The 18260-nt window shown below is 41.4% G+C and overlaps 1 protein-coding gene across 3 annotated transcripts in view; it reads left to right on the top strand.

The window, feature by feature from the left end:
* Window positions 1–404: 404 nt before the first annotated feature.
* adam12a (ADAM metallopeptidase domain 12a) overlaps window positions 405–18260 on the top strand; it is a 66293-nt gene continuing 48437 nt past the window's right edge. For 2 of the 3 annotated variants that reach the window (XM_020605105.1, XM_020605104.1), the window contains exons 1-3: window positions 405–588; window positions 9661–9782; window positions 11516–11589. In XM_020605105.1, coding sequence (XP_020460761.1) covers window positions 486–588; window positions 9661–9782; window positions 11516–11589 — 299 coding nt within the window. In that variant the 5' untranslated portion in view covers window positions 405–485. Of the gene's footprint in view, window positions 602–9660; window positions 9783–11515; window positions 11590–18260 lie in introns of all 3 variants that reach the window. The other variant, XM_020605106.1, reaches the window with a different exon arrangement.

The following is an 18260-nucleotide window of genomic DNA, read 5'->3' as shown; positions in this document are numbered from 1 at the left end:
CAATTGTCTTTTTTTTTTGAAAGCATAAACCGGAACCTGCGTATAATATATTCCTAGTATCTTGATGATGCTCGGTGGCTTTAGGACCTTGCGGAGCGTCTCGTTGAAGCACATGGTCCCCACTTGTAAGACAACAGTTCTTCCAGTAATTGCCCTGGAACTGGTGTCATTCCAGTGGCTGTCTCAGACAGCAGCGCTGCTGTGTTTGTCACTGTTTTCATAGCTCTTTCTTCACTTTTTGCGGGAGGTGACGTTTGACTCGAGCACCTGTGAATGAATGGGGAAAGTGCTCGGAGTTAAAGCAGATGCCCTCGGGACTACTGAGAACGCCGGTGTTAAACTTGATCATATTTCAGGAAGTCGGTTTGTTTTGGAGGGGGGGTGGGGGGGGTCTTGCACAAAAGCTGTTGGTGGACTGTGATTGCATGATGGTTGCGCTGCAGTAAAACAGTCGTCCAGTCCCTTTCACATTTCAGCCGGGCATCATGAACCCCAGGAGCCCGAGTCTGAAGTTTATTTTGACAGCACTTGGGGTTTTATCCGTCTCCCTATCGGTGTGCGACAGCGTGCGCTTCACATCTGCAGAAGGTAAGAAGAAGAGGTGAGGGTGCTAAGTGTGTTCCTGTTGAATCAATGATCCATGCACAAAAGTAGTAAATTTCCCTAATTGTTTTATCCCTGGATGAATGTCAAATTTCACCTGAAGTATGGAGACCGGTTTTTTGTTTGTTGAAACTAACCCTAACCCGTCTGCATCTGTCATTGTGCGTTTTTCCATTTGGGTATCTTTTCTATTTTATTCTGCCTGTTCTTCATTCATGTCTCCCCTTTGGCTGTTTTGGGAACATCATGTTTTATGGAAGCCTTTGTTAGTACACCAGATTTACAGCCCTGTAACACGTCTGGGCAGAATAAATCATCCCCAATGTAAACAAGCTTTCTAAATTCATGGCTTTCTTTAAATCTATCCAATAGATCTGTATGTACATAGCAGCACATAAAATTTGAGTGCAATCTATCCAGTGTGCACCTCAGAGAAGAGGAGACGCTGTATAATTGATGATGCTGAAAGTCTCCTCGGTAATCAGTGGCACTTGAGAGATTTCACAGACACTTTAAGTGTACAGTCCTTCAGTTTTCCAGGGCGCTTCAAACACACTTGAGTTTTAACAACCATAAAATACTAAATATATGTCTCACTGTTGGATCAACTAGTCAAGCAGTTTTCATTGAAACCTGTGTATTCTAATGTTTATTATGTTTATGGCATCCCAGCAACAAATCAAAACAATCTGCTTATGAGCTCTTGGGAAATGTTCAAATGTGATGTCAGAGTGTTTAGGTGGGTTTGTCTCATACTGTGATGGCAACCCCTTGGGCTGTGACTCATGACATCTCAGTGATCACCGTCCATACCTTAGGTGAGATTACACACTGTATCTGAGACAGCGGTGAGTGGAGGAGCTGCACTGGAGTGTTGGTGCCTGCAGAAAACTTCTGGCAGCCATGATGCTTAGTGGAATCCTGGGAATTAATTACCAGCAACGGCAAAGCGAGAGTGAAAAAGTTACTCATTTATTCATCAACAGTTCTTCGTCATCAGAAGATTGCTTTGACGTATTTGACGCGCTTTTCTCATGGGTTCTCAAACGTGCCAAAATCATTATCACTGTGTGTGTGTGTCTGTGCACAGGGCTGGGAAAGCTTGAGCTGATGATATTGGCAGGATGTTTGCCTGCCTGGGGGGGGGGCTTCGGGGCGTTTTTGCTGGTTGTGATAAAGGGAAGGAGCAGTGCGAACAAGTGTCTAAAAGAAAGATAAATTAAATGGTGTAAAATGTTGGGTGCTGCCTGTCTCCATGCAGGTGATGAAAGCATCAGCTGATGTGATAATGCCGGTCAATTCTGTATTAATAGTATTTTTCATAATAACAATCTCCATACAGAGACTAAAACCAACAGGGAATTGCCTCTGCTGAAGGTTAATGTTTGTCAGATGTCAGTCCTGGATTGTCTTGCTTGTCTGTGCGATAAATCTCCATTGCTGTATCAAAATGATTAAAAACACATCAGGGAAACACACTGACAGACATTAACCTGGAGTAGGGGTGAATCATTGTCGGTTTCAGTCTCCGTATGGGGAGAGTTGAAAATACTGTTAGTATAGCAAATGACCGGCCTTATCCTTTAATCAGCATCACTTTTGACAACTCATTAATCATTTAGGTTGTTTAATCAATCAAGAAGAAAATTCTGTGACTTCAACCTTTAAAAAGTGAGAAACAGCTGATTCCTCCATTTGTAATTATTTTAAACTGACTACATTTTGGACTGTTGATCAGAATCTTTCCCATATTTTGGACAATTTATAGACAAGATGACTGTTTGATTAATGAAAAGAATCGATGGCTTCATGTTAAAGCCTAGTGGAAATCATTAGTGTTCTCTTTTGTAAGCCTGTACTTTGCAGCCTGTGCTGTCAGGAATCCAAGGCTGCTAAGAAAAGAAAGAGCACTTCATCTCCATGCAACGTCATGTTTGCATAAATATTTCATGGTATCGCTCCTTGAGCTTTCATGTCAGTTTTCCTCCCCCCGTCTGTCTTGTGCATGTTCCTTTCCTGGCTGGAGATCGTTTGTGAATAATTCCCTCCGATGGTTGACATGCTTAGTGTCAGCCAGTATTTACTAACCAGCTGTACTGTTTCAGCCACCATGACTGTCTCCGTCTTGAGCTCTCTGTGCAGATTGCGTGCTGCACGGTCAGACAAATGAAAGTTGACCTGAGAATATATTTTTGGACTGTTGTAAAATATTCCTTTAGCCAACGCTGTCCTCCCCAGAGTGCCATTATCCCCATGATGTGACCCATCTCAAGTCAGAGCCATTTAGTATCTTTTCAGTATGAATAGATTCAGATCTTCCAGATGAGTTGCTCAGGAGAATTTAGACACCGGAGGCTGGTAAGAAGAGTTGGCTGTGCATTAAGCCAGATTGATCAACCATTTGCTGTGATGCAGTGGGGATATTTATATAGGGGGGAGAAAATATCTGGTTTGTGCTCATGTGGCCTGACCTTACATGTGTTGCATTAATTTCCTCGAAGCTGCTTTGGACTCATTTGACTCCCCTAACACAAGTGTAACATGCAACCTGAAACCTGATGCTGCCTCTGAACTTTCTCCTCAGACTTTCACACCCAGACAGGTCAGAGGTGAGGGTAGCGCACCTCTCCCCGAGCGTCTTCCCTTGTCAGAGGGCCCACTTGGCTCAGCTATAGCTCTTGTCAAATCTGTCTGGGTTAGTTCAAGTCTCACCCCATAAGTGTTTCACAAGAAAACACTGACAACTCAAAAGTCCGGATCTGGCCAATTCTTGTTACAGTAGGTGGCACTGAGCATTAAATATTTCAAGAGAATAACAACCAATTGCAATTCCAGATCAACATACACCACGCTGTAAACTTTTCTAGTTTGAGATTCCATATGCATGTGAAGTCATTGTATTTCACTGAGATTTGAAATGCAGAGATTTATGTCTCGGCACCAGATAATCTATCTTCCAGTCTGGCGAACAGCATCCGCTCAGATTTTCCCTGCTTGTTCTGCAGCGAGGAGGAATATGTTTCCTAATAGGCAGACATGTTAACAGGCCAGGTCATTTCATACCAAACTAATTTCTGATGCTGCCTGTTGCCTTGCCTGCGTCTGTCTGTCTGATCCCCAGGCAGGCCTGTGATGTATTTTTAAATTAAGAACAAGCAGAACATCAAACAGCTGCACACAGACAAAAGTTTTAAGTAGAACATTGACTAAGATTGTCAAAATGTTTTCAGCAGTGTCAGTCCTTGATTTCTATATTGAGAGCTCAAGCTAAAGACCTAAAATTGCTTGTTTTGTCTGACCAGCTGTCCAAAAACCACAGGTATTCAATTTACAGTGATACAAAATAAAACCAGCAATGGTAAGTCTGGGAGGCGTTCTAGTGGGCGAGAAAACTTATTCATGTGCAGAAATCACCAGTTCAAGAACAAATCACTACATTTAGAGTGCAGACTATTAAGTCAAAGGCACAACGTAGTAAATTAACAGCACAAATTATTTATTGTTTTATTACATCTCCCAGGATCTGTATGTTTTCACAGCCAGAAGAATCTAATGTTTTGAATTTTTGCTTCATGAATGATGTTAACACACAGAGCTGAAACAGTAAAATCAGTTTCATCAGACACTGATATCTGTGTTTATTGATACAGTCACTACATACTATATGATAACATGGAGATCTGGGATGGTATCGCAGCTGCCCCTGCTTTTCTTATTTCTATCTTTCTGCTACATATTAAGGTTTTGTTTTTTGTGCTTTGAATGTATGCCAGACATGTGCTTCCCATGACAGGAGTTCCAGGGCACTGTAAATGTCATAGGGACCATATTAATGGGCTTTCACACAGCTTTACTCCAGAAGCTCTCCGAGTCCGACCTCTGTGCTAAGGTGCTCAGACTCTGTGCCAAGGCAGTGAGCACAGACCTTGCAGAAGAGGGACGCTATGGTGTCACCCGCCAGGGGTGTAATGATACTGGTTTCTTGAACATTAACTTCTTGCTGAGCCAAGGGGAAATTTAGCTGCAGGACCATCTATTTCCCATAGAGTAATTATGTGCGGACATCAGGCTAGTGTGGCAATAAATGAGTTTGGTATACAACATGGGGGTAGTAGAGAGACTGACACAGAGGAAGCACACACAAAACGAGCCGTTTACCAGTAGAGGGAGCCCAGTGTTAAACAGCTTGATTATGACCCTATAAATATGATCTAAAAATCATCTGCCAATAAATCCAACCATTAACAACTCTCACTGCTGTGACTTTTGACACATTGCTGCCTTATTAGATTAAATTTAAGTACACTCTCTTTCCAGTTTGTGCTGATTCCTATTACAATGATGTCACCTACAGATGTCTCTGTTTCTGAGTGTAACCTTCAGGGTGTTGACATAATCCCCCCCCCAAATGGGTCAGATGTTTACTGTGGAGTCAAGCCAAAATTACCCGGGACCTTTCACTTTTGCTCTGGGATGTCTATAAACCCTGCACAATGGCTCCAGTAACAAATTACAGGGAGCAAGGTTAGTGGATTAACGTTAAAGCCTGCTTCTCAAATGTGAGAAATTGCCGCTTTTCTCTGTTTGATACATTTAGGACTGCACTTACCAGTCATTTTCACTGTTGATTGAGCTATTTTAAAATCTATTTTTCAGTCTATGAAATGCCAGACATAGTGATAAATGCTCATCACAAGTTCCCAGTAGCTTATTTTGTACCAATCATACAGTGAGAAAGAACGAAGAAATGTGGCAAATCCTCCTGTTTGAGGCGATAAGGAAATGTTTGGCATGTTTCCTTTGGATGGTTGGCTGATAAAAGGAAGAAACATCACCTTAAGATTTTGGAACTAGAGATTTTTTTGACAATTTATAACATAAAGGATTCCTAAATAAAAAGGAAAATAGTAAATAATGATGACAACGATTAGTCACAAGCCTAAAGAGGAGGGTGAAGAAGAAAAGGAGATAAGGAAAAGTCAGTGGAGTTTGTTGCTTTTGTCTCCTAGGACATTTATGAAAGATTGTCTGCTTGATGGATCTTTGTCCCAAAGTATCATTCATCATTCTATTCCCACCCACCATTCTGTTTGAATTAGCATAATTTGCCAACTCTGATTGGGGATAAATTGAGTTCGTGATATGCCTGTCAGTCACCCATTATTAAATGAACAATGGCCATAAACATTCCCCTAGATTTCTCCCATGGGCTGGCATCACCAACATTGCTGGATCATGTCTTCAGTCCTGTCACTGCTCTGATTAAAGATATCCACTACGTCTGGAGAAAACTGGCTCTGGATGCATAGTCTTGATGCAGACAATGTGGTAATTTTATTAGATTTGCTTATGAAGAACACACTTTCATGTGGAAGCGAGGAAAGACCTACATTTTTTTTTATTTTACATTTTTAGTCTTTGTTGTCTCAGCTCTGTTTGAAACTATCCCATTTAAACGCTCTGGTTTAATTAATTCCACGTGCTCTTATTTTAAGCCCTTCTTCTAGTAGAGGTTTGAATAGTAACTAAACAGTGTCCAGGCGACGCTGGAATCATCTCAAGTGGGTCTCCTCCACTCTTGTTTGCACCTTTCGAGGGGTTTTGATTGTCAAAGAGTCTCCTTCAGGGCGTTGTTTTTCATTTTCAGTCTGAGGTATTTTCAAGATCGAAGAGAACTGCTGTCAGAGTGACTTTGGAGTGTGTCCTTGTGTGCTTTGTTCTGTGCCAGCCATCAGGCCAGGGTGGCTGTGATTAGGAGTGCCCTTTATTGATGTGTGCACTTATGTGTTGCCTGTATCTCATCTCGGTGAGGACCTGTGCACATCTGGGGGGCATGGCCTTGTCAAGTGTGCAGACAAAAAGAACAGCAAGCCATTTGTGGCAGAAAAGCAAAAGACTGTTATGAATACATTATTTCATGGCTGGCTGTCAAAGAATGAATTGTGGTTGGGTGCAAGAAGGCAGGCTCTGAGATTTCATAAAGCCCAGCTATTGTTGATGTGTCTTGGTGGAACAGAATGAGGGGAACAGAGAAGGGCTGGAGTTGTGAAAGGGCAGTAATATAGGGGGTCAAAGAACTGTTGAAGGTCTGTGGGACCAGCAGCTCATAGGCTGCAGACAGTGCATTAATTTGAGAGCTCTGATAAAAACAGGAAATGATTCACTGTGAAATACCACCAACAACTGTAAACTGTCCCAATGAGCACAGATTTGAGGTCTAAATACAGTTAGATGCTGAGGCTACAAGTGGCCAAAATTCAGCTGAGAAGCAATGTCTTTTATTGTCTTTCTTTTATTGTATTTCAGTTTTTTAATTTTTCAACCAAACTTATCCCAATTTTAACTTAAGTACCTCTTGACCCGTGTTAGTAATTTTTGCTTAACATAAGTTCAGGATTACATTCTTGACCCATAAGTTCAGGATTACACCATCTATATATGTTACATGCAGCAGCTATGTGACTGGTCACATAGCTGGAATAGCTGGGATATTTGAGATTCTTGTTTACAGCGATATGTACAGTGTCTATTTTAAACGCCATTATCCTAGACTGTACAGTGTTTCGTATAGGGTGTTCCCCGAGTTTAGACACATAACTAGAACAGGCTAGAATTAGAATCTAGATGCTAAGGATTCCTCTTGCCACCATAAATACAGGACAAACCCATGTGACTCTGTGACGATTGTGCCATATTATGATGCTGCATTAGTATGCGCCACTGTCAAGCTACATATATAGTGCCAGGGTGAATAGAACAATGGATGTGCATACTGTAATAGATCTGATCATACAACACTGCTATGGAAAGCCGAATTTATTGCTTTTTTCAGTCATAAGTCTGTATCACATTTCATTTTAGGATACACACACTCACATTCCCACACACAGACATACAATCCTCCCACCTAGGATTGACTTTATTGAGGCAATATAAATGGCACAAGCTCTCCTTGTGTACACTGGAGTGTAAAGGGACCTGATCATGACCAGAACTCTGCTTTATTAAGACCTCTGTTTACACTCTTCTTTATTGAACGTATAAATAAGGCTTCAGGTTCTGGTGCCACTTTTACCGCTCCCTTAAAGCCACTCATACTCCACACACCACAGTCCTGCCCCATTCTAACTTCACCAAATGTCTGTCCCAAACATGTGGAAAAGAAATGAGTATGCACACTGTTTCCAATAATGTACTGCTATTTATAAGTGGGAATTAAACCTCACAGCACACCACACTGACAAAATGGTTATTCACTTGCGGACTTTGAAGTCGGGGACCCAAAAGCTTGTGAACCTCATCTTCTAAGTTGATGTGGACCATGCAACAGAAAAGGTGACAGCTGCTCACATAGCCTCATAAGCTGGCGAACCACAAAGTGGACTTGACCTTTCTCTGTCAAAATGTCTGTCAGTTTTTCACCCATCTGTACTTTTCTCAGAGGTTGCCATGCATTCCCTTACTCGGTGCCCAACTCCCATAGATGGTGTGGTTTTCTAGGACTAATGAAGGCAGGATGCTTCTCACGCTGTCGTATGTGTGTGTGAGTGTGATGCCGTCCTATATCCTTGCCGGAGCCTGCTTCTCATCATCAGGCTGGAACTGGGTGAGGACTGCTGAGCTGGTCTCTTCTGGCTCTCTCCTATCAGCTGTAGGCTATGATGAACTCCAGAATGGTGTTTCCTCAGAGGGAAACCAAAGCTCAGCTGGGGGGGGAGCTGTGCCTGACTTGGGTTATTAATGCTGGATAATAAGCAGACTCAGCATTTTAGTTAGGTGAGTCATGTGCAGAGAGAAAGAAAGGATCTGAAGCAGGAACCTTGAATCTGCTTTTAATAATAATCTGTGACGAACATGTCTCCTTGAGAGTGTTTGGTGTTTATATATGTTTTAATGTGTTCAAAATGAACAAGGAACAAAGTTTCAAGTTGAAAACGCATCATAAATGATGCTCAGACCACACACATAAGTCCTCCACTGACTTCACCCTCACACTAAATCTGTTTCCCTGCTGTTTGGAAATGCTTGATGGAACATCAGTGGATGGAGAAGAAGAAGAAGAAAGAAAAAACAAGCATACATTAGAATTAGGATGTTTGCACAAAAACAGCTATCGCTAATAACCCTTGCTGGTTTAGTGAAAGACCTGCACTTCTAAATGACTTCATCGCTGCAGGGAGCTAAATACTGTAGGAACCCTGTTAGCAATGTCTTCCAGTGGCCCACTATTGCATTCCATCTCTCTGTGTGCTCGTGCTATACTTTTTAGATAAATCAGCATGTTTGTTTCAGTTATGTATAAGTGGCATGTCTGTTGGGTACAGTGGTTGTTTCTCTGCCACTTTGTGTCCCGGGGATGTCAGTATCGGATTTAGGGACAAATATATTCTTAAATGACTCAGTTAGAACCCTGTCAGAACAGACAGGAGATGAAAGCATGCTGAGAACACTACCCCAAAGCCACATGTGATCCCTGCACTGTTTCCTGGAAACTAGTCCTGTGTCAGGAGCTAGCACAGCAGCCTGAGCTTCTTTTTGCTCAAAACTCTCTGTTCCTGAAGAACTGTGGCTATATATGCAGCTTGAGTGGCAGAGGGGGTGGTTACGGTTTCACAGCAGCCTCACAGCTCTTATTACTTGATATCTAAGAGTGTTGATTAGTGCTGTCATATTCACGCATTCATGGCAGAGGAGATAGGCCTACTGACAGCCTATAAAAAGAAGGTGAACATACTGTATTTTCAGGCTGTGTTGGGGATGGTATTCTGTCAGCGTAGATAATTGTTAGTTATGAAGAACAAAAACATTCAGAGAGCATCACTTATGTGCTGTGACAGTGAAAATCCATCACATAAAAGTGCTGTGATTTTATGTGAGGTTACTTATGAACACCAGGTTTAGACCTTTTAATAGCAGTGGTGGAATTCATTTTCAGTTTCATTTACACAAAGTCGGTTAAGAAAATGCTCACATTGTTTGGGTCTGGTTGGGTCTCAGATCCTGAGAGGACACTTTGAAGGTTTTTGAGGGTTTTCATTTTTATATTTTCATTTACAGCGGATCTTTTGAGCACGACTGTTCAAGACAGACCAACAGCAAAGCAGAAGCACTATGGGACCACAGTACCTCTTCAGCTTGTTGGACAAGACTGGAAACCAATCAGCCAGCTCAAATCCCAGGTGATAAATGGTAGTTGAGTTATATTTTGCTCTGCTTGTTCTTGTAATTGTTTGTCTCTCCTGCGCTGGTCCACATATCCTGACTGTTCCAAGCACAGTGTCATGAAACTGTGGAAATGATCCCCTGCAGATGAATTCTCATGATTACGGGGTCTCTTCACCTTCAGGTCAAAATGTATGTTCATGAAATATGCTGTAGCAACGCCATGAGGTCAAAATTTTCACATGTACATAAGAAATATCGAAATCTAGGAGGTGAATTTCACACCAATCTTTTAAAATCAAGGTTTACTTTTGAGCCTGTTTTTAACCTTTATTCATATACTGTGTAGCTCAGACATTAAGATAAGCTCATGGGCTGAAGTAATAATCTTAGATTTAATAATTTGTGTTGCAAAGTGAAGTGTAAATTTTTCTGTTGTTGTGTATTAAAATCCCAGACACAGTGTGCAGGGCCCTGTACAGCCAGGTGGAGATAGCTGACATCACTTCTTTGTCTTTAGTTTAGTTCATTTCAAACACAGACAGCTGAACAATATCTTATAATGAAAGAAAACACTGCTCGACCCAGTGGAACATTAATGAAATGCTTGAAATCTGGAAGCCTTGCCTCTGTTTGGTGTTATAGTGGCTGACTTGATAAAACAAAATACACAGCTGTCAGGCAGACTTAAAAACAGCTTGAGTTTCCAGATTGAGTCTTTGAGTTGATTCATTTGTGGATTAATTTGTTGTGGCTTAACCAAACAGACTAGATACCACTAGATTTCTCTGGGATCTTATTACCCCAAAACAAAACAAAACCTCCAATCTGTGTATAGAATGCAACAAAATAAAGACAAAACAAAGTGCTAATTTGAAAATATTAGTCCTTTAATAACATCCCCAAATAGGCAGCGTTCCTTGAAGTTTCCTGAACTCCTAAATATGTGAAAGAGGTCAAATCCAGCATATTGAAAACTGTGTGGACAGAAAGTAGCAGGGACTTTAGTCCCACATGGCCTGTGCAGTGCTACTGCCTGAAACCTTTAGTTAAGATGACTTAACCCAGAGCAGTGCTTTTTAGCACAGCTGACCCAGATTGAACTTCATGTGTGACATGTGTGACATGTGTGACGTGTGTGTGTGTGTGTGTGTGTGGTTGTTCAGTGATATAGAGAATGTTGTGAGACATTGGATCTTTTTTTTATGTTTCTGTGCCTGAGTGAGTGAGAGCGCAGCACACAGGAGGAGAGTGTGTGTGTGGATGTGCAGCCGCGTTTATGGCACAGCTTGACTGACAGAAGTGATGTACGACTCAGTGCCACTTCATCTCACTCTAACAGAGACACACGGTCTCTCTCAGTGTTGTAACTCAGGCGTGAAGAGTCATGGCTTTCTGAGGGATTAATGTCAATGGAATAGAAACATAAAGCTAATCCTCATGTCTCTTCTAAGATAGAAAGTAGCTTTATAAGGATTTCTGACTGCTCTCATCAATTGAAAACAGTCGTCCTGCATGTTTTCTCACACTGCTGGGTGGCTCATCCAAAGTTTCATCAGTAGAATAAAGGTTTTTCAAGAACTATTTGCTGTTTTTAATTTTTTTGCCACACTTTGATTTATTTTCTTAAATATGAAACACACGAACTAATGTAGCGACCAGAGCCGTTTTTCCTCAATCAAAATGCTGCCGGCCTGACTCCAGAACTAATTTGCTCACACCCCCCACCCCCTGTGTGTTGTCTCTTCAGAGTCACCCTGCATCACTGAAGCTCCTGATTGAAGTGGAAGGTGAGCAGATGCTGCTGGCCCTGGAGAAAAACAAGTAAGTGTTCCCTTGATTCATGCCCAACCTTAGCTTGAAACAGAATGCTTTCTGGAGTACAAATGAGTGACATATGTGCTGCCCACGGGCTACAACCGGGGCTGTAGCCAAGTTATGTGTCACACATAACAGCCAGGGAATGGGAGGGAGAACATCTTTCTCTCTTGCATTGTTAGTGCAAACACGGCAGCACTCTCTGCACTTTAGTCTTTTCGTATGCTGAAACAAAGACTTGAAAGACAGAAATTTCTGGATACATCAGTCAGACATGGATGAAAACTGACATCTTCCTCCTTCTCCCTTCTTTTCATTTAATCTACAGTATTGGTCTAACACAGGGGAGAAGGAGGCTTTGCTTGAACGCAGCATGTAGTCAGGTCTCTGTGTGTTAAGATACTGTCACCGCCTTCAGTCAAAGAGGGAGAACATCATTTGAAAGCAATCAGGAAATTGGAATAGGTACAGTTTGACAGAGATGTAGCTCTGGATCGGTTTGGAGGCATATTTATCATATTTGCATTTTTACACAAGGGCTGACTCAATGCGGCCTCAGCCTCTGAGTCGAGCGTGTTGCTGAGAAGAATGGGACGTGATTGATGGAGCAATATGTTTTCCATCCAGCTCTGCTGCCACACATGAGCAACCAGGAACAAGCAGAACTGTCTGTGTTAGAAAGAAGGTGAGGGAAGCAAAGAGAGAGAGGGAGAGAGCAGATGGGTTTTATGCCAAAGTCAGCCATGAAACTCACTTGTTTTCCATGCTTAATATATGTAAATTCCACCGGCAGACTGTGAGACAAAGCTTTCAACACAAGCAACCGCAATTTTATGGCTTACCTACTTTGAAAATATTTTGATGGGAAATCACACTCGGTCTTTCTGTCGAATAACATTCCTTTTTTTGCACAGGTGGGGATTTTGCAAAGTTGACTCACAAACTGTCAAATTTTCACCAGCCCCATTTATGCCAGGGGATTACACTCTCCTACAGGAAAAACATTTTATTTCAAAATGGGAAATAAACTGTTCCCCTGTGATCAGCTGCAGTGGAAAAACACCTTACCTTCCTATGTATTACCCACATGATCCTCACCCAGCACTGGCTGTCATTGTTCTCCAACAGTATTTAATGTAAAGTCCACAGCTGAGCTCACACCCTGAGCCGAGAAGCAACAACAAAGACGATAGAGAGGTCCAGTCGAGATCCTTAATGAGCTTGAGCATGATGGAAAAGCTTTACTCAAACAAACCTCTGTGCATTCTGAATACTTGTGTGTCAGAATGTACTCTCAACACTTGCAGGAAATCTGGAGATTTAATTACTAGAAGAGATGGGTTTTCATCATTTGTTGATTCTCACATCCTTCTGTGATAAGTCAAAATACGACTTTGTGTTATGCGTGTTTGACAAGACAAAACACAAATGGATGCGGATTTGAGGAGGATGTGTGTTATTGGATGGATTTGCCCTGCGGATCAGTGTGTGAGAGTCAGAGCTGTACCTACCGTGGTGACATTAAGTGAAGGCTCTTTACTGAGGTTGCTCACAGATGGGCTGCTTGCTGCTGATGAAATCCAGTTGTTCAAACAGAGAGGGGCTCCGAAATGAAATGAAATGACGTTTTCTCAGGTCTTCCCTTAATACGTATGTTTGCAACAACAAAAAATCAGGTGTGCTGCACAGCTGAATGCAGTCATTTGTGTTGTATTTACTGTGTCCAGTATCTGAATTCACATCATTCCTGCAGAAGTTGCCTAGGAAGGTTTGGTTGCATGACAGTTTTATCACAAACAGCTTTAAAGAATTACATTTTTTGTCATTGCTTGGTTTTGCAGGTCACTGTATCTAACTCAGTATACTGATTATAAAATGTGAGGATCCAGCAGGTGAAAATCAAGCCTCTTGCTTCATCCCAGTCTTAGCCGGATAATACTGCTCACGCTCCCCTAGGTGTGCACTGTTCAGCATTTCCTGGCTGTGAAAGTCATTTGCTTGGGCATGATGTAGCAATATGTTCTTGCATTTACCACAAAGATAAAATAAGCCTGGTCACGGTCATCTGCTGTGTTGAATTTGAGATGCCTGTTGGTGTCTCATCTTCTGGGATCAATATAGTTAGTACAGTATAAGCTTCGTATGGCCTTTGTCAAACAGCACCTTTGTTCTTTATTACGTTGAGGTTTTTTTTTTTAAATCATGTGTCAAGGCAAGATTGAACCAATTTGATGCTAATGAGCAAGCCAGTGGGGATGAGTGAGTGTGTGTACATATGGCTGAGTGAGAAGCTTTGTAAATCACCTTGTTCTGCTGAGGTGGAAAAGTGCTATGTGTATATATACGTAGACAAATGCACAAACACATTCATTTACCATTTCATCTAGGTGTATTTGTTTCTTTTCACATAAGTGCAGGCATCAATTTATCTAGCTTCTTGTTTCCACCGGGGGAAAGAAACCCCGACACTTGACCATGTCTACAACACAGTAGACTAGTGGGAACAGTTGTTGAGCTTTGACCACTGGGTATGGCAGGCACTCCTGGCCACGCCGTTTTAGCAAATCCTGTTCCCTTTTTCAGCCACTCCTGGCCACGCTGTTCTAGCAACTCTTGCTGCTTTGTGACTTTGAATGTGAGGCCTCCAGGCATATTAGAATGAGTCCCAAGTTGAGCAGCCAGTGCTCTCTCCGACTGTATTTCCCTTTTTAATGGACTACAAGATCACTGAATGGAAGCCTAGCACTCATAAGCAGTATGGGGATTGTTCTTGGTTGCCTGCGCTTGAGGTTTCTCCCGGCTCATCATGTTGTTTAGTCTTGAGCATAAGGGACCTGAGAGGTTGGTTATCCATCTTTTGGAGTCTTTTATACTGTGAGACCAACAGACACCAAAGGAGCGCACACACACACACGTACATGTAAACACTTTCCTCTGGCCTTTTCCCTGTGAGAGGGCAGGAAGAGGATAGTTTCCTGCTTGAAAAGATGCAAACCTCTTGTCTCCTCTGTGTTTCGAAGAACAATAAAATTCTGCCTGAACATGATCCAGACACAGCTTGTCACAGTTTTTGCATTGAGTTTTAGGGATGTTGTTTGACTCCATATCTCAGACTGGACTGCTGCTGGCCCGTGACCCGTTGGCTTCTCTCGATAAAGTTGTCCTCGTGTCTCACAGGACAGGAAACCGCCTCTCCTGGGGACTTGAGCAAACAGAAGGCTAAAGACACTACACAAATAATCAACTCATTCTGGAAAAAATACATCTTTGTGATCTCCTTTGTAGAGTTATTGTTCTTGGCTTCTTAACCACACACAGATTAAGGAGCATCTAACCCAAAGACACCCAAGCGTATCAAATCCTTCCTTTTGTCATTAAGCCAGGACTGACACAAGGAATGTATGTAAGTTATTAAGTCAGTAAAAAAACAAGATGAGAAGTCTTTATCTCATTATGGCATTACTGCTTACTCAAATCAAACGGTTTATTACATAATTCAATGTCTATAATGACTACTTTGTAGTAAGAATACATGGATAAAGAGGAGCACAACATGAGGAAACAGGGAGGATAAGAAGAGAAAACAGGTGATTTGAAATGCCCAACCACTAAGGCAGTAACGCTTGAAATTCTGTATTTGCTCTTCCTACTATGCTCCTGTAATCACTGTGGGGATGACGTATAATTACAGTCTTGCTCCTGATTATCTTACCCAACTCTTCACATCTGTATCCCCTGTCAGAGCGTAATACGCTTGTGCTCTGATCTGTTAGTCAAGCATTCCCAGAGAAATAGAAATGCATGTACACAGTGGGCAAATGAGTTGCTGGCAGGCAGGTAGGTAATGTACAGTGAAAATAACTGTTAATAGGGCGGAAAGAGCCCATTGCACTCTCTATCCATCAGGTCACTCAAAACCTGGCTGTACCCATGCTCATTAATTCTCTCTTTCCTGCACTTCTGTCATCAGCTGTATCCAAACACACACACAGATACTATGTTCTAAAATTCATTCAGAACCAATGAATCTTATTTCCCAGCAAAGGATGCACTGAGGTTACCTCTAGCCTTTGTTACCTGTCATGATACTCTTGCGGCTGCCAGCCCATGATATATTGTGATTCATTAGTTTTTAAGACAAGCCCTGGAAACGGGCTCATCTCTGTCCAGAGTCAGCACCTTTGAACTGTTTCCTTCAAAAGGGATTTTTTGGGTAGAGCTTTCTCTTTTCAGTTACCTTCTCCAAAGCTCCAACTATTTTGCAGCTTAGAGCAGTAATTAAACAGATGGACTCACTGCTTTATGATCCTAATTAATTAGGAGGCACCCAGAAACACTGGGAAGCTCTTAGACTGGGTTGTTCTTTTTTCAGGATGGAAAAGAGTCAGATACACATGTACAGTCTTTTGTGTGTGTCTCTATAAATGTGTTTTAATGGCATACAAGTCCATCAAGAACTGAAACCCTTCACATGATGTCACTTTCCCTCTATTTAGCTTCCCAGTCTCCTCATTTGGCCATTTCTGCACATCCCAAACTGCTAAGAATGTTTCTGAGTGGATGGGGCCTTTAAATAGAGAACTGAAGAAAATGAAGGCGGCCTTGTTAAAAACAGACTCTTTATTCAGTGATGGGGGCTTCCTCTCTCCACTCTGAGCCTTTTTCCAGATAGACTGCAGGGGTCTTAGGACACCAGCTGGTAGATCTATTCCTCAGTCTGCCTCCATTCACTAAAAAACACACAGCCAACTGAAACCTGCTGTAAACAGCACTTCCTCTTTGGAGGATGAGCCATCACTCACCTTCACCAAAGAACCTATGAAGGCCCCTGCAGATAAAGATGCCTTCGTTTTGTGATAGAGGTTGTTATTGTGGCTGGGTTTAGCAGTCTAATGTATGTGCATTTAAAACATGTGTATACTATGTGTGGGTGCATTTCATGATTTTTCTGTGTCAGTAATTTAAACTAAGTAAATTTATACCTTTTATATTCTATGTATATCTTATATGCTTATGTGGTATTTGACACTTTCTAATTTACAGTTTTTTATGATGCTATCAGTGTTTGTTGCAGGTTTTAGAGTTGTTGTCAGACCACAACAGAAATAAGTCTTTTGACGTTGTTGTGTATTCCTTAATATCTGATGAGGGGAAGGGATTGGGTTTTGTTTCCACAGCTGGCGTTAGGCTGCGACCAGCCTGTCAGAGGCTGTAGAAGTTGGGATTTATTGGGTGCTGCTGTGTAGGTAGTGTTCAGGATTGTAGAAACAGGTAGACTGTTTTTGTGAACAGGAAGGTACGACAGTCAAGTAACAACTAGACGGGCCGCATCTTGTTATTTTTCATCTTTTCTATGAGTCATCTTTTGTGAGGCCTTTCTTCCATTATTATGAATCCGATGTGCTACATTTTGGCGTTAATGTAACAACTCCGAGGCTGAACAATAACCCGTGTTATTTCACCTGTAAATGCCAGTCCATCGTTTCACACAGGCACATATCCTTTTAGTACACGATTGCATTAAAATTTATGAACAGAAGGAATATTGAAGGTAGACTACTAGACCATGTGTTTCATTTTCAGACCTTTGTGCAACTTGCATTTAATAGAGCATCATGTAAATTTATCTGCAGGAACATTTATGGTAGGGCTTTTGTGCATTTTCAAGAGGTGTGAATAACGCAAGCACATATTATTTCCAACTTTATATCCATCTTTGAATGTATTTATAATAATTGTTTCACTTTGAATATGAGCTTGACCTCATTCTTATATCTGCTCCTGACTCCAGCATGGTTTGATCAGACGTATACGTATTTAGATTGCTCTTAGCTCCGCCATTACTGAACAGAATACAAAGTTAAAGGAATTACATTTTGATTTATCACTCTGCTGAAATGATTTACCAAAGACTAATAAGAATATTCCTTTTGAATACAGAATTTTTGTAACCTGCTATAACATGTTGAAGCCATAGAGAGCGCCTGTTGTCATCTATTGGTTAGTTGCAGGAGCACCAGATTGTGTAAATACTGGATATTCACTTCAACTGAATATTTATTTCAACAATTGGAGTACAAATTTAGCCTTTTATAATCATAAAACAGTCTCTGGTGTGTTTCCCTGTGTTCACTACTTTGTTTGCATTTAGGTTTTGAAATGAAAAAGACAAATCAAAGTGGATTTAACATTTATGAATATACTGTATGACAATAACCAGACTCGGGGATTGGGAACCTGTAACCATGCTGTCTTCCCAAAATATCTACAATAATGTCAGAGTTGTAGTACTGTAAGCAGATGTGGGGGAAATAAGCGAGTAAAATAAAATCACTCCCTCCAGGGGCTCATGTATTGCTGAAATGCAGCTATGAAAGTAGAGCATAAATGCACACCCTGTCTTTATATATTTGATTTGTATGCCTAAAAGGAATAACATACTGTTTTTACATGCAGTAAACTGTAGCTTAAATGCACAGCACAATAATTTGAGTATGAACTACCATAAATGACTTGATGAAATGCCAAGGATAAATTTGTAACATGCAAATGTGACTTTATTAGACGAAGGCTTTGTAGTATAAAAGTTAGTGCTAGCCAAGGCCCTCGGTTTTCATCTTTCTTTTGTTTGCATTTTTCCTCAGATTGTCTGTCTTTCTGTGTTTTTCTCGGGCTTG

The sequence above is a fragment of the Monopterus albus genome, unplaced genomic scaffold, assembly GCF_001952655.1.
Source record: "Monopterus albus unplaced genomic scaffold, M_albus_1.0 scaffold69.1, whole genome shotgun sequence".
NCBI lineage: Eukaryota > Metazoa > Chordata > Actinopteri > Synbranchiformes > Synbranchidae > Monopterus > Monopterus albus.
The sequence above is the reverse complement of the archived record's forward strand: the minus strand, read 5'-3'. Positions and strand labels throughout refer to the sequence as shown.